Genomic DNA, 17,107 nt, shown 5'->3' with positions numbered 1-17,107 from the left:
AACAGCGGCAAGCGCATCCATTGTACGTACAATTATGGGTTGGAGCAGTCGTGAGTCGTGCGCGTGTCGTGCTAGAGTGTTGTTTAATTGAACGAGTCCATTGTGTCTGTGAATAAGAATACGTTCATCCATGCAGAATACGCAGACATGTTTGTGGCTGGGTATTGTAATGGCAGTGCTTGCGGGGCTGTGATCGGAGTGGTTTCCCTGATTGTCGAATCCTCTATGCCAGGGTATTTCCCAGGCTTTTTCAGACATTACCTAAATCTAGGAAGTTACCCAGTGAACACGTAACATCAGAATGTGAGGCCGTCCAGTCAGTTGAGCAAAGGAGAGGCATTATTACAAAAATACAATGGGGTCCCACAGCAGTGCACGGCGCACTGGCAGTCAGCTCTATATCCACAAACGCGAATGTGGCTACTTTACATTCCGATGGCTTGTACGCATGCCATGTGCAGCCTGTGTAACATCTGCATCCAGGTACTCAGTAAGCAGGCAACAATTTTGTGAATGGTTGGCTGTACACAGACGTCGTGCGGTACAATTTTTTTTATAGGTGAGGCTACATTTACATGCAATGCCATTATGAACACCCGCAGTTATCATACATGAGTGATGGAGACCCCACATGACACTAAGGAAACAAGATTCCACGTTAGGTTCTCAGTGAACGTCTGGTGTGATATGATTGATGACTTGGTGCTAGGGCCTGTGCTCGTCCCAAATCGCATGACAGTTGCAACATACGCACATTTCCTCATAGAAGGCCTACACGCACTTACGCAAGACGTGACATTAGAGCAACGACGGAAAATTTGTCAGCAACATGATAGATCACCGATCCACTGTACCAGCAAGTATCCCAGAATCTGAATAACATATTCCCTCAACAGTGGATTGGCCGTTGCGGACCCATTAACTGGCCTGTCAGATGACCCGACGTAACGCCACAAGACTTCTGGTCGTGGGACTGGTTAAAGGAGGATGTGTACGCTACGAAGGTGGTTGCACATGAAGAACTTGTCGCTCGCATCCCGACACTGTTTCCCGCATTAATGGCGAGCCGCCGAAACGATGATCGATGTGCAACACAACACACCAGCCAACGCGTTGACAAGTGCATTGAGTTGGGAGGGGGACATTTTGAATACCTCTTGCAGGATGGGTCAGTCATCTGTTCTACCATCATTCTGTCCACCATAGCGCCTACGCAGCATTTCGGTAAGTAATATTAACATTTGGTTTCATAATCATTCATGGATGTGTGTAGTCTTCAGTCTGCTCCAGTTCCTTAACGATCGAAAATCGGACACATGTTCATAGGACTTTTTCGGTTTATTTTTGCTTGAAGTGTAACCTCACAAATTACACTGGTGTCCTAAATTAAAGCAACAAACCGCTGTTTCCCCGTTCCGTGTCTAATTCACGATATAATCATACAGACTCTCAACAGACGTCAGTACGGTCGTTTTCTGTCCGGAAGATTGCGTTCTGGTCAATGGAGAACCATGCCAACGATGACATCAGGGCACCTGTCAGACAGGGTAACGTTTGCCAGGTAGTCCCACATCGGGAACCGCTGTGTATACCGTCACAGACTGTGCAGTATGGCACAGAGAAGACTGCTACCAGACACACTGCGGTGGAAGGCCATAGGGAGAATGGAAACAGGACAGTCGCAAACTGGTGTCCGATGGTTTAATGTGAATCGTGCAGTTGTTTCTCAGATGTGGCGACATTTTATAGCGACCGAAGCTGTATCCCGAAGACCAGGGCAGGGTCGACCACGTGTAACGTCAGAAAGAGAGAACCGTCTTTGGCCGTAAGAGCACGACGGTACCGCCGTAGTACTGCAAGGCAACTGACATCTGATTGCAGCATTCACTGGATGTGTTGCATCGAGGCAAATAGTTACAGAAGGCTTCGGCAGAGTGGCCTTTATTGTTGGAGACGTACTGCATGTGTACCTCTGACGCGTCTTCACAGAAGGGGAACGTCTAAGAGTGGAGTCGTCAATATGCCACCTGGACGGTCGAACAGTGGACCAATGTTTTTTTCACAGCTGAGTCCCGATTTCGTCTGGAGAGTGATTCTCGACGGATTAACATCCGAAGGAACCCGATTTTGGGACCCAAACATTGTGGAAGACACCAATATCGAGAAGAATCCCTAATGTTGTGGGCTGGGCCGGCCGCGGTGGCCGAGCGGTTCTAGGCGCTTCAGTCCGAAACCGCGCTGCTGCTACGGTCGCAGGTTCGGATCGTGCCTCGGGCATGGTTGTGTGTGATGTCCTTAGATTGTTACGTTTAAGTAGTTCTAAGTCTAGAGGTCTGATGACCTCAGATGTTAAGTCCCATAGTGCTTGGAGGCATTTGAATTTTTGTTGTGGGATTGTGTTGACAGGTCGATCACATCTTCGTGAAATTGTACCAGTTGGCAAGGTTTAACTGCTGTCAGGTATTGTGACGAGATCTTCGGACATGATGTGCAGTTGTCACGAGGTGCTGTGGACCCGGACTTCGTACTGATGAGCGATAATGCTCGACATTATGAGCACGGTTGGTTGATGTTTTCTTGAAAGTGGAAGATGCTGCACGCATGGCGTGGCCTGCTCGCTCTCCCAATTTGAATCCCATAGAGCATGTCTGCGATGCAGTACGGAGACAGGTTCCATCACGTCATCACTCAGCAACCATTCTCTGAGAGTTGCGAGCAGTTCTGCAGGAAGGACGGGCGTTATTGCCTCAACATGAGGTTTATGACATCATTGACAGTATGCCCCGTCGTCTTCAGGTCTCCATTGCTGCCAGAGGTGGTCACAACCCATAATGAGTACACAAACCAGTTGTCAGAATTTGTGTACAAATCCGTTAAGTTGGTGGTAGTGGTGGCGGTGGTGAGTTCCTGTGGAACCAGACTGCTGAGGTCATTGGTCCCTAGGTTTACACACTGCTTAACCTAACTTAAGCTAAGGACAATACACATACCCATGCCCGAGGGAGGACTTGAACTTGCGACGGGGGAGCCGCGCGAACCGTGGCAAGGCGCCTTGAAGCCCGCGGCTATCCCGCGCGGCCGCTAAGTTGGAGAAAAACAAAGAACGTTTCTGTCTACCGTTATGCATGTTGCAGTTTCCAGAATGAGATTTTCACCCTGCAGCGGAGTGCGCGTTGATATGAAACTTCCTGGCAGATTAAAACTGTGTGCCGGACCGAGACTCGAACTCGGGACCTTTGCCTTTCGCGGACAAGTGCTCTACCAATTTTGTTTTTTAAATTCTTTGTTGATCTCATTTTGTTTTATTTTGTTCGTTGTATATATTCGGGGAGGACGTCTCATGACACCCGTTCAGGTTGTTCTTTTATCCGTTCACTCAGTTTTTTTTTTATTACAGAGGGTAGCTAAAAGCTCAATCCACTGCACCAACTGTAACACACACCAACTGAGCTACCCAAGCACGACTCACGCCCCGTCCTCGCAGCTTTACTTCTGCCAGTATCTCGTCTCCTACCTTCCAAACTTTACAGAAGCTCTCCTGCGAACCTTGCAGAACTAGCACTCCTGAAAGAAAGGATATTGCGGAGACATGGCTTAGCCACAGCCTGGGGTATGTTTCCAGAATGAGATTTTGACTCTGCAGCGGAGTGTGCACGGATATGAAACTTCCTGGCAGATTAAAACTGTGTGCCGGACCGAGACTCGAACTCTGCCTTTCGCGGGCAAGTGCTCTACCAACTGAGATACCCAAGCATGACTCACGCCCCGTCCTCACAGCTTTACTTCTGCCAGTACCTCGTCTCCTGCCTTGCTTGGGTAGCTCAGTTGGTAGAGGACTTGCCCGCGACAGGCAAAGATCTCTAGTTCGAGTCTCGGTACGGCACACAGTTTTAATTAGCCAGGGAGTTTCATGTTGCAGTTGCTTACATCTGTGTTCTTCACATTGTTTCTACATTACTATCACATGTTTATACTGTTTTGTGCCAAAATAAAAGCAACCTTGAAAAATTCCCGTCTGTCGCTTTAATTTTGGACACCAGTGTGTGTGATGTTCCTCCTGAATTAAACTGGATGTAAATTTTCATTATTTGCGGTGCTTCATCATTGCAGTGCAACACTATATTTCTGACACACGGTGTATTTCTCTTTTTGTTTGACAGTAATATTAAAGTGTACGAGGTGTTCCTAATAGGAGGTTTTCATTATTATTACTGCGTGGCAGGAACGCAGCAGCACACAAGACGGTGTCCAAGTCTCGCGGCGCGGTGAGCCTGGACCGCAACGGCGCCGGCGCCGGATTGGGCCACAGAGCCGCGGCGCCGCCCCCGCAGGCGCACCAGCCGCTGCGCAGGGCCAAGAGCCAGGCGCGGCCGCCCCCGCCGCCGCCGCAGGCGCCCAGCCCCCCTCCAGAGCCAGAGCCAGAACCGGAGCCGGAGCCACAGGCCGCAGACACAGCGGAGGCGCAGGACGCCGAGCTGCAGCGCTACCTGGACGACTTCTCGCCGCCGGCGACGCCTCCGCCCTTCGACGACGAGCCGGACGAGGGAGAGCCCGAGGCCGGGGCGGAGCTGGACGCCGCCGTGGACGCCAGCACGTCGTTCGTGTTTCAGAAGCTGCCCAACGTGGGCGGCCCGGCGCGCGCGCCGGTGCAGCTCGCCGAGGAGCGGCCCGACCGCTTCAAGACGTACGCCGCGGGCAAGCCGGGGGCGGCGCCGGGGGCCAGGCCCAAGGGGGCGGCTGCAGCGGCTCCGGCGGCGCGCAGGCCGCAGCCGGCCAAGACCACCGTCCGCAGGTCCGAGGTCGGTATGCACCACGCACTCTGTCGCTTCGCGGCTCTCACTGTACCAAAGCACTGACTACTGCTCGCTTTCCACTGTTCGCAATACATAGAAAGAAGGATCCTTTATTATATGATTATACACTCCTGGCCATTAAAATTGCTACACAAAGAAGAAATGCAGATGGTAAACGGGTACTCATTGGACAAATATATTATACTAGAACTGACATGTGATTATATTTTCACGCAATTTGGGTGCATAGATCCTCAGAAATCAGTACCCAGAACAACCACCTCTGACCGTAATAACGGCCTTGATACGCATGGGCATTGAGTCAAACAGAGCTTGGATGGCGTGTACAGGTACAGCTTCAACACGATACCACAGTTCATCAAGAGTAGTGACTCGCGTATTGTGACGAGCCAGTTGCTCGGCCAGACGTTTTCAATTCGTGAGAGATCTGGAGAACGTGCTGGCCAGGGCAGCAATCGAACATTTTCTGTATCCAGAAAGGCCCGTACAAGTCCTGCAACATGCGGTCGTGCATTATCCTGCTGAAATGTAGGGTTTCGCATGTATCGAATGAAGGGTAGAGCCACGGGTCGTAACACATCTGAAATGTAACGTCCACTGTTCAAAGTGCCGTCAATGCGAACAGGAGGTGACCGAGACGTGTAACCAATGGCACCCCATACCGTCACGCCGGGTCATACGACACTATGGCGATGACGAATACATGCTTCCAATGTGCGTTCACCGCGATGTCGCCAAACACGGATGCGACCATCCTGATGCTGTAAGCAGAACCTGGATTCGTCCGAAAAAATGACGTTTTGACATTCGTGAGTACACCATCGCAGGAGCTCCTGTCTATGATGCAGCGTCAAGGGTAACCGCAGCCGTGGTCTCCGAGCTGATAGTCCATGCTGCTGCAAACGTCGTCGAACTGTTCGTGCAGGTGGTTGTTGCCTTGCAAACGTCTCCATCTGTTGGCTCAGGGATCGAGACGTGGCTGCACGATCCGTTGCAGCCATGCGGATAAGATGCCTGTCATTTCGACTACTAGTGATACGAGGCCGTTGGGATCCGGCACGGCGTTCCGTATTACCCTCCTGAACCCACCGATTCCATATCCTGCTAACAGTCATTGAATCTCGACCAACGCGAGCAGCAATGTCGCGATACGATAAACCGCAATCGCGATAGGCTACAATCCGACCTTTACCAAAGTCGGAAACGTGATGGTGCGCATTTCTCCTCCTTAGACGAGGCATCACAACAACGTTTCACCAGGCAACGCCGGTCAACTGGTGTTTGTGTATGAGAAATCGGTTGGAAACTTTCCTCATATCAGCACATTGTAGGTGTCGCCACCGGCGCCAACCTTGTTTGAATGCTCTGAAAAGCTAATCATTTGCATATCACAGCATCGTCTTCTTGTCGGTTAAATTTCGCGCCTATAGCACGTCATCTTCGTGGTGTAGCATTTTTAATGGCCAGTAGTGTATGATAGCGGAACGAACACTGGTAGCAGTTACTTCTGTAAAATATCTGGAAGTATGCGTACGGAACGATTTGAAGTGGAATGACCATATAAAATTAATTGTTGGTAAGGCGGGTGCCAGGTTGAGATTCATTGGGAGAGTCCTTAGAAAATGAAGTCCATCAACAAAGGAGGTGGCTTACAATACACCCGTTCGACCTATACTTGAGTATTGCTCATCAATGTAGGATCCGTACTAGGTCGGGTTGACACAGGAGATAGAGAAGATCCAAAGAAGAGCGGCGCGTTTCGTCACAGGGTTATTTGGTTAGCGTGATAGCGTTACGGAAATGGTTAGCAAACTCAAGTGGCAGACTCTGCAAGATAGGTGCTCTGCATCGCGGTGTAGCTTGCTGTCCAGGTTTCGAGAGGGTGCGTTTCTGGATGAGGTATCGAATATATTGCTTCCCCCTACTTATACCTCCCGAGGAGATCACGAATGTAAAATTAGAGAGATTCGAGAGCGCACAGAGCCTTTCCGGCAGTCGTTCTTCCCGCGAACCATACGCGACTGGACCAGGAAAGGAAGGTAATGACAGTGGCACGTAAAGTGCCCTCCGCCACTCACCGTTGGGTGGCTTGCGGAGTATAAATGTAGATGTACGAGCCAAAGAAACTGGTACATCTACCTAATATCGCGTAGGGCCCCTGCGAGCATGTAGAAGAGCCGCATCACGACATGGCATGGACTCGACTAATGTCTGAAGTAGTGCTGGAGGGAACTGACACCATGAGTCGTGCAGGGGTGTCCATAAATCAGTAAGAGTACGAGCGGGTGGAGATCTCTTCTGAACAGCACGTTGCAAGGCATCCCAGATGTGCTCAAAAATTTTTATGTCTGGGAAATTCGGTGGCCAGCGGAAGTGTTTACTCAGAAGCCACTCTGTTGCAATTCTGAACATGTGGCTTGTCGCATTGCGCTGCTGGAATTGCCCAAGTTCATTGGAATGCACAACGGACATTAATGGATACAGCTGATAAGACAGGATGCTTACGTACGTGTCATCTGTCAGAGTCGTATCTACACGTATCAGAGGTCCCATATCATTCAAACTGCTCACGGCCCACACCATTACAGAGCCTCCACCAGGTTGAACAGACCCCTGCTGACATGGAGGGTTCATGGGTTCATGAGGTTGTCTCCATACCCATACACGTCCATCCGCACCACACAATTTGAAACGAGACTCGTCCGACCAGACAACATGTATCCAGTCATCAACAGTCCAATGTCGGTGTTGACGGACCCACGCGAGGCGTAAAGCTTTGTGTCATGCAGTCATCAAGTACTTTGCCTCCGAAAGTCCATATCGATGATGTTTCGTTGAATGGTTCGCACGATGACACTTTTTGATGGCCCATCATTCAAATCCGCAGCAATTTACGGAAGGTTTGCACTTCGTCACGTTGAACGATTCTCTTCAGTCGTCGTTGGTCCCGTTCTTGCAGGATCTTTATCCGGCCGCATCGATGTTGGGGGTTTGATGTTTTGCCTGATTCTTGATATTCACGGCACACTCGGGAAATGGTCGTATGGGAAAATCCCCACTTCATCGCTACCTAGAAGCTGCTTTGTTCAAAATGGTTCAAATGGCTCTGAGCACTATGGGACTTAACATCTCAGGGCATCAGTCCCCTAGAACTTAGAACTACTTAAACCTAACTAACCTAAGGACATCACACACATCCATGCCCGAGGCAGGATTCGAACCTGCGACCGTAGCGGTCGCGCGGTTCCACACTGAAGCGTCTAGAACCGCTCGGCCACACCGGCCGGCGAAGATGCTTTGTCCCATCGCTCGTGCGCCGACAATAACACATTGACTTGGAGGCTTAAAATGTCTGTACTGCCAAGGGACCATGGACCTTAATACGTGACATAAATCTGAACTTGATACCTATACCAATTCCTGAGAAGAAGGGTTCTTAACAGCTGGACAGACAGAGACAGACAGATAAACAGATGGACAACAAAGCGATGCTAGAAGACTTCTGTTTTTCACAGATTGAGGCACGGAACCCTAATTAGTAACAGAACTTTACTTTTTTTCTACGCGATAGTTACAATTTGGATTATGTCTCTTAGCTGTCTAATATGTTGCAAAAGCCGGCCGGTGTGGCCGTGCGGTTAAAGGCGCTTCAGTCTGGAACCGCGTGACCGCTACGGTCGCAGGTTCGAATCCTGCCTCGGGCATGGATGTGTGTGATGTCCTTAGGTTAGTTAGGTTTAATTAGTTCTAAGTTCTAGGCGACAGATGACCTCAGAAGTTAAGTCGCATAGTGCTCAGAGCCATTTGAACCATGTTGCAAAAAATATACACTCACAGTAAAGTACTGAACAAAATCCAAAACAATCCATTGACGGCCGGAGCAAACAAAAATTTCGCGTGAAGAGCTGAGTAGTTACCTAAAATTCAACGGAAATGGATGTCCAGGAAAATTTATTGCGAAATACACCCAACAACATCAGTGAAAGCTAGTACTATATAACGACGAAATTTGCATGGTAACATCAAAGAATACAGCACAATGATGCTTAAAATTTTTGTTAATTGCGTTGCATCATAAAGGAAATGCCTAGACGTACAGTGGAAAGTCAGTGATACGCTACACTAAAACTTATCTTAATAATAGTCTACAAATATGTACAACGCATAACTGAATCATGCTGTTGATGAGGATATGACCTCTTAAATAGGACCACGGGATAGAAAACATACGGCTTAAGTGTTCTGACAAAATTATCTGCGAGAGATAATGACAGTCATGGTCAAAACCGGTTGGAGAAGACTTTTCTACAAAAGCAACTTATCATTTGGCGGCGCTCCCCCCTCCCCTCCACCTCCCGCCCCCACCATTTTCTTCGAACATTTTCATCGTCCTCAGTTTGCGCTAGTAATTGTGATATGTACTGCATTTAAGTCCCCAAGCGGCCGGTACTATTAAACTATTTGATAACGTCCTGCATAGAAATCTTACAGTTATGGCGTCTCTGGCGCCCCGCTCAGCTTGGTGCCTGAAGCGACGACTTGTGCTGCTTGAGCCTTACACCAGCCCTACCTATGTTAATAATTCAAGGGAGCAATTAAATGCTAATAATCCCATGATAAAGTACAAAACACTCATATTCTCTCTCTCTCTCTCTCTCTCTCTCTCTCTCTCTCTCTCTCGTGTCATCCAACGTTATACACGTACCAATAACAGAAAGCCAGACTCCAATCGCCACCTATGTTCCGGGTCGTTTCTCGGACTGTGTTGAATGTCTATCGGTTTCAGATCTAGAAGAGTTAGTCATAGTTCTTCCTCACTGCTTCAGTTAAGTCCTCGGTAACTGTCGTAAACAACTACTACTACTTTGTGGTCTGCTTTAATCGCAGTGGATCTGAAAATTGCTTCTATGACCCAATGCCCTTCCTCGGCACAACGTATTTTATTCTAAGGTGCACGCTGTCAGTCTGGCCATCTGTTCTTTCTTTTGTGTACCAACCGTTTGTGTGCTGGGGTCGGGAATGACCCGCTAGTCACCTATATGAGTGTGAAAAGTAGCCTACAAACCAAGCCCTAGTTCGCCTGTATATAAGAGTAACGATAGTTCGATCAGAAAGTGGACTCGTTCCAGCGGATTACACTACATGATAAGCTGAAAGAAAATTTCAGCAAACATGCAATAAACTGACACTATAGGAGTAACAAAATATAAGTGTCTGTGTACCGACACATTCATTGTGTTTTTTATAAAATGAAAAGGCGATAAGCTCATTATGATGGAAAAAACTCGCAGACCTGTGTTATTGGCCCCCATTAACTCTTGCGCATATTGATTCCGTTCTCACTAGTGCTGCATATTCGTGTCGCTTCGATACGAAAACTGAATATTACACACAGAGCCTAAGGAAAGCAAAAATCTTCATTATCGAACACTATTCTACACACATCAAAAAAAGTTTTGCATCGCCTCGGTTAGAGTTCCGGAACCTGTATTGAAAATTGGAATACAGATTAACATAAACATCATTTCCGCCCATTTTATTGTTCATGAAAACCACACATTGCATGTTGTACCACCATACAGCGAGACCTTCAGAGGTGGTGGTCCAGATTGCTGTACACACCGCTACCTCTAATACCTAGAAGCACGTCCTCTTGCATTATGCGTGTCTATATTCGTCGTGGCATACTATCCACAAGTTCATCAAGGCACTAACGGTCCAGATTGTCCCACTCCTCAACGGCCGTTCGGCGTAGATCCCTCAGAGTGGTTGGCGGGTCACGTCGTCCATAAATAGCCCTTTTCAGTCTATCCCAGGCTTGTTCGATAAAGTTCATGTCTGGAAAACATGCTGGCCACTTTAGTCGAGCTTTGTCGTCATCCTGAAGGAAGTAATTCACAAGATGTGCACGATGGAGGCGCGAATTATCGTCCATGAAGACGAATGCCTCGCCAATACGTTGCCGATATGGTTGCACTATCGGTCGGAGGATGGCATTCACCTATCATACAGCCGTTACGGCGCATTCCATGACCACCAGCAGCGTACGTCGGCCCCACACAATGCCACCCCAAAACATCAGGGAACCTCCACCTTGCTGCACTTGCTGGACAGTGTGTCTAAGGCGTTCAGTCTGGCCGGGTTGCCTCCAAACACGTCTCCGACGATTGTCTGGTGGAAAACATATGCGACACTTACCGGTGAGGAGAACGTGATGACAGTCCTGAGCGGTCCATTCGGCATGTTGTTGGCCCCATCTGTACCGCGCTGCATGGTGTCATGGTTACAAAGATGGACCTCGCCATGGACGTCGGGAGAGAAGTTGCGCATCATGCAGCCTATTGCGCACAGTTTTAGTCGTAACGCGACGTCCTGTGGCTGCACGAAAAGCATTATTCAACATGGTAGCGTTGCTGTCAGGGTTCCTCCGAGCCGTAATCCGTAGGTAGCTGTCATCCACTGCAGTAGTAGCCGTTGGGCGGCCTGAGCGAGGCATGTCATCGACAGTTCCTGTCTCTCTGTATCTCCTCCACCTCCGAACAACATCGTTTTGGTTCTCTACGAGACGCCTGGACACTTCCCTTGTTGAGAGCCTTTCCTGGCACAAAGTAACAACGCTGACGCGATCGAACCGCTGTATTGACCATCTAGGCATGGTTGAACTACGGTCAACACGAACCGTGTGCCTCCTTCCTGGTGGAATGACTGGAACTGATGGGCTGTCGGACCCCCTCCGTCTAATAGGCGCTGCTTGTGCATGATTGTTTACATCTTCGGGCAGGTTTAGTTACATCTCTGAACAATCAAAGGGACTGTGTCACAGTCAACGACTATCTTCAGGAGTTCTGGGAACTGGGGTAATGAAAAACTTTTGTTGATGTGTGTATGTTAAGTGACGCCCTTTGGTTAAAATTTTGATGCTGCTTCATTATAAATTATTTCAAAATTAAGTATCTAGAAAACTAAGATCGATAGACGAGTGCAACGAAAGGTATGTGTATTGTGAAAACTGTAAGAATTTTACACATAAATTATACAGAAGTTTCGAAATAGTTCGAAAAACTGCTAACAGATGGTGCTCTAAGCTGTGCAGCTCGTACTGTATCCGCGTGCATAATTCATCCTCTGCAAGCAGTTTTTTCAATCACAACACAATCTTTTTGAAATGTCCGACACTGGCAGTACGGAGATGGAACAAACGAGCAGTGAAGTTTTCCATCACATCCTATAGTGTCTCAACGGACATGGGTCAGATACCATACAAATCGCCAATTCCAGTTTGTCAACCGTGGTGGGAGGGGGGGGATGGGTCCGGTAGATGTTTCTATCTATGTGCCCCATAAAAAGAAGTCACAAGGTGTCACGTCGCGCAAATATGAAGGCCAGTCCATCCCTGCGCCATTTAATTTGCAATAATCCAACGCAGATACTCTGCCCCCGATGTATTTATCTAGAATGCCCAGCACCTGTTTTCTGCGATGTGATCTGGCCCCATCTTGCATGAACAACTCGTTGCCTTGTCGATCCTCCAACGCTAACTGTGTGACGACAAATTGTTCCAAAATTGCAACTTAACATTCACTAGTGATCGTTTCTCGCATGAAAAAAGGACCAATAAGTGCCTACGCTGCATACTACAGCCCAAACAGCAACTCTTCGTTTCACACAAAATGGGCTTTTCGGAACCCCAAAACAGCCAGTTTTGTTTATTCGCGATTCCATTCAGGTGGAAATGTGCTTCATCTGTGAACCAGATCCATTCAGGTGGAAATGTGCTTCATCTGTGAACCAGATGAAGCCAACCTCAAATCTTGTCGGCAAAGTCAGAACTCTGTCGCACAGTTCGTACAGGTGTGGCCTGGTGGCTTTACATTTTGAATGGAAACGTGTAGGCTCTCATTAGCATTTTCTGCGTTCTAGAACGCTTCAAATCAGTCTCTGCTGCAATTCTTCGGACGGATTTCCTTGGATTTTGCTGAGTAATTCCAGAAACCGTGGCGACACTTTGAGGAGTAACTACCGTTTGCCTGGAGCCAACACTCCCCGCTAGATCGTACGCGACGCTACCTTTCTGCTGATATTTGGCAAAGAGCTTGCGAATGGTTTTCGCATCGATTCCTTTTAGAACGTTAAATCGTGTTTGAAAACTGCTCCTTGTTGCCGTGGGATTGTGTTCTGACCTGTGGTATTCCAGACAAGAAAAACATGTTGTTCAATGGAATACGTGATTTCAACCTCTTTCTTTTTCAGTACTCTAACCTCCCTTCACGTTTCAACGGTAGAATTGATCGCTCTAAGACGAACCGAGCCGCGTTGTGAAGGGCGCTAGAACTAGTTTGTCAAAGGACCGGAACAATAACGTCTGAGGCTGGGGTTTCGAAGCGAGCAAGTTAGGCACCGGGGAGTGTTTGTCTTTGAAATAAGGGGATCGTAAGAAGTCGAAATGAGCGAGCATTAGAAGTCGAATTGTCGGTCCAGTATCATCCTGGGAAAATTTGAATGAAGTATCGGTGGGGGGGAGGGGATTTGACCTAATGAGCGAATGAGAAGAGAGGGCGGAGAATGAGTTTTATCATAAAATTTTTGGACTTGGTGTTGAATAATGTTACGTGTTTTTGGAATTTGAAGGCATACATGAATGACTGAGTTTGATGGAGAACGGGGCGCGTTAATTGCTGTTCAGAGAAATTTGTTCCGGATGATTTGTATTTTCTTGAAGTTAGTGTTTGCTGCCAGGGACCAGATTTCGGAGGCGTAAGTGATTTTGGGGAGTAGTAAAACTACGTATATACAAATTTTAGTCCTGATGGTGAGAGAATGACTTTTGATATGCGGATACGTCTGGTGAAGCAGGAGGGTGGCATTCTTGCAAATGTGATCGATGTACTGATAGCCCTGAGCTGCGGCGCACTATTTATAGGCAATACGTATTGCGATTACAGCGCTATCTGTTAACATCTTTTCGAACTATTTCGAAACTTCTGTATAAATTTTTTTTTACAGCTTTCGCAATAGACATACGGTTAGTTGCACTCGTCTCTCGATCTTAGTTTTTGAGGTACTTAATTTTGAAGTAAGACACTCTTTCACCGGGCACTCTGTACTTACGAAGTAGTAGGTGTCGACTAAGCAGAAAGCGATAAAACTGTCATTTGTTCTTATTTTACTTTATGGCGACACTTTGTGCGGATTGCGATAGTTGTTTGTTCATATTTACCTTCACGAACAATTATCCTGTGGGAAAGGCTAGTTTTGTTGGGTTTACAGATGGATCCTAAAATTAAACTGACTTAATATTTCAACGATCCAGCAGACAGCTAAGTTCAGGTGAGGTTGTTGAGCCGATCAATTTGGCAAAGATGGCGGCCAACTGAACCGCTGAAATAATATATCAGTTAGCTTCGAGTTCCAACAGAACATCCGGCAAAGTTATCAAGCTGGGAAAGCAGTTACAGTTTTTTCTGTATAGTAAGTTAAGAGCGACGTCTTGGATCACACACCAGTAAGGAATATGGCACAGTAGGCAATAGAATATATTTAATGTGGGCTAACAATGTTGGGCGCATTACAGCGCTTTCAAACGAAGATAAATCAATAAGAGCGCATGCGGAATCTTTGCCTCTGCAGATTACGGCTTAGCCTTAATTCTGGCTTAAGTGTCTTCAAACGTGTGAAACTGTCCAAGGAAGAGCTAAACGTTAGTCAGAAACTGATACAGAGTTATAATTTAACACAGATAAACTAATCATCTTTTTGATGATATCTTTCCCTTACCTTATTCAAAACATTTACCTGTAACAGTTTTTTGAAGTAGTCACTTTTAATTATATTTTTTAACAGAACGAACCATCACCGTAGGATGAATGTGCTCTAAACTAATTGCAATATTTTTATTTCTGATAGCTTCGTATTTAGTGGTAGCCTATGGAATCTTGAAATTTCATTTGTTAGTGAAAGTTAACCAGCTGACCCATCGCCACCTCAGCAGTCCAAATAAAATTAGTTTTTTGTCCATTCTCAGTTACATTCGTGCTGTCAGATACAGACGCATGATATTTTTCTGATTTTTTGAGTAGATGCAATCAGTATCCAAACCTTTGCCAGAAATAAAACACAAATGAATTGTATTACATCATAAAATTGTTAATATATATAAATAAAAGGAAATCAACGATGTCGGGTGAAAGATCCGCATAAATGTAAATTTCTTTCATTTTATTCGTGTTATATTAATGCTCTTTGATCAAAATCTCAACGCCAGAGGCAGTAGTCTATTTTTGTTTAAAATTTTGAGTCACTAAAATTAGGTTGTTACTGATTTTCAAGATTGTGGAAGATTATGAATAAACCTCAAGCAAAATTACATATTGAGTCAAAGGTAATGCAGACAGTGATCTCAGATGCAGAATTCTGCAATATGACTGAAATGGCAAAGAAAGGAAGGATCGTGCAGCTGTAGCAATAACATTTGCGTGCAAAGGCAAGCCCGAATGCTTACAGTGATGTAGTTATTGTAAACTGTGATAGTCGGGTGAGTAAAAAACTTTCTGTTGTCAACACATGATGATTGCTCTGCTGCATAAACTGTCTTTATCGTGTGTTGTTTTGTTATGTCGGTAACAATTCCGCAAACATAGAGGCAGTATCCGTCCTTAAATTTCAGAAATGATGTTTGATTCTAATTATAAGTACTTCACAGGCGATACGCATTTTCACAAAGGGTACTGCGCACAAAACTGGCATCAATACAGGGCTGCAGACTGGGTGCATGTGGCAATGTGCACTTTTGCAGACACACATTGGGATTTTGAAAGACTACAATACATTTAACCACCTCGCGAACGTCTTCTGCAGAAACACTTCGAAGAATATAGCTTTAGTTTTCATCATCGTGAGTGCCCCCCAGACTTATGAAACATCAGTCCCATTGAACATCGGACCTTCACGTACGTAACGGCAGATCATACTGACCACAGTGTGATCAGCAGTACCACAAAACTGTTACATACATCTCATTATAACAGTGGCACGTCTGATAGTTCCTGTATATATATGAAACTGAAAATGTTTATTTGATAATTTCTTCGATTTTGTAGGAAATATCACTTCCTTCCACGTGATCGACAAAGAGCACTTGTTGCCACAGTCTCCACTATCTAGACGATGACCAGTGTGCACATTTTTCGTCAGCCTCCCGTTAACCTGCAGCTCTGATTTTTGCGCTGTTATTGTGTGACTGCACCCAAACACTGTAATGTGACTATTAGACAGGGAGTTAAATGCCTCTTCTCGACTTCAGATAACTGCTAACTGACTTCAGTCAACGACCTTGAATGTTTGGATTGTGAAGTCTCAAGATAATCTTCAGGAACAAGAGAGCCCACAATCACATGAACAGAAGTACATTAATTTTCGAAAAACCATCTCACAGTTTATTGTAATTTCAGTTAAAGCTAGCTGACTCCATTCCTTAGGCTAAAACTCTCAACTAGCTGTTACTTGTACCAAAGCTACCTACTTCTAGAGGCTGGGCTACCGCCAAAAGTGGCGGCCGAGCTCGCACGTGTGAAATTGTACGTCAGTCTTCCAGCCAGACGCCACTAAGAATTTATATCAGTAGTCTTTTGTATTCATGCGCCCAAAACTGCTGTGAATTCTTTTCTTGAGGGCAATTATTTTCCTGCGTAAGGCTGCTTTTATTTTGAAATAATGACATTATTTCAGGATTAACTTTTAGCTCATTTCGTTTCCTTTCATCTTTTTCAAACTACCTCCGTGACTTGCATCACAGGACGAATTTAGCTAATAGCTAAATCGTGAAATGAAGTGATTATTCAAAACAGAAACAGATTACGCAGGAAAATGAGTTCTCTCGCGGAATTACACAAATTGCGACAAAATGTCTCGCAACGTGCGATGATAAAACGTTTTGTGGACGTTCCCTGAAAGAGGCGGCTGTGCACAGGTGAAGGCGAGTCCGCCGGCAGCCGCGTCCAACGCTTCGACGGGCTCGAAGCGTTCCTCGACGTCGCGGGCCAGCGGCGGCAGCGTCACCAGCCCCCAGCACCAGACCACCGCCACCCGCACCGCCTCCAACGCCTCCACCGCCAGCAAGACTACGCCCGCAGCCAAGGTGAGCTTCCACCGCCACGGCCGGTTCGAGAATATCTTCCACAATGGCGGCATTGCATTTGGTGCCCCCGCCCCCCTCGATTCAAAAATGGTTCAAATGGCTCTGAGCACTATGGGACTCAACTGCTGTGGTCATCAGTCCCCTAGAACTTAGAACTACT

At 46.7% G+C, this 17,107-nt stretch overlaps 1 protein-coding gene across 2 annotated transcripts in view; it reads left to right on the top strand.

Annotated features, from left to right (window-relative positions):
• Positions 1-17,107, top strand: part of LOC124612755 (serine/arginine repetitive matrix protein 1-like) — a 478,871-nt gene that overhangs the window by 444,607 nt on the left and 17,157 nt on the right. For both annotated transcript variants that reach the window (XM_047141148.1, XM_047141147.1), the window contains exons 4-5: positions 4,223-4,799; positions 16,780-16,947. In XM_047141148.1, coding sequence (XP_046997104.1) covers positions 4,223-4,799; positions 16,780-16,947 — 745 coding nt within the window. The remainder of the gene's footprint in view (positions 1-4,222; positions 4,800-16,779; positions 16,948-17,107) is intronic.

This window comes from Schistocerca americana, chromosome 4, assembly GCF_021461395.2.
Source record: "Schistocerca americana isolate TAMUIC-IGC-003095 chromosome 4, iqSchAmer2.1, whole genome shotgun sequence".
Classification (NCBI taxonomy): domain Eukaryota; kingdom Metazoa; phylum Arthropoda; class Insecta; order Orthoptera; family Acrididae; genus Schistocerca; species Schistocerca americana.
This window is presented reverse-complemented; position numbering and strand designations above follow the sequence as displayed.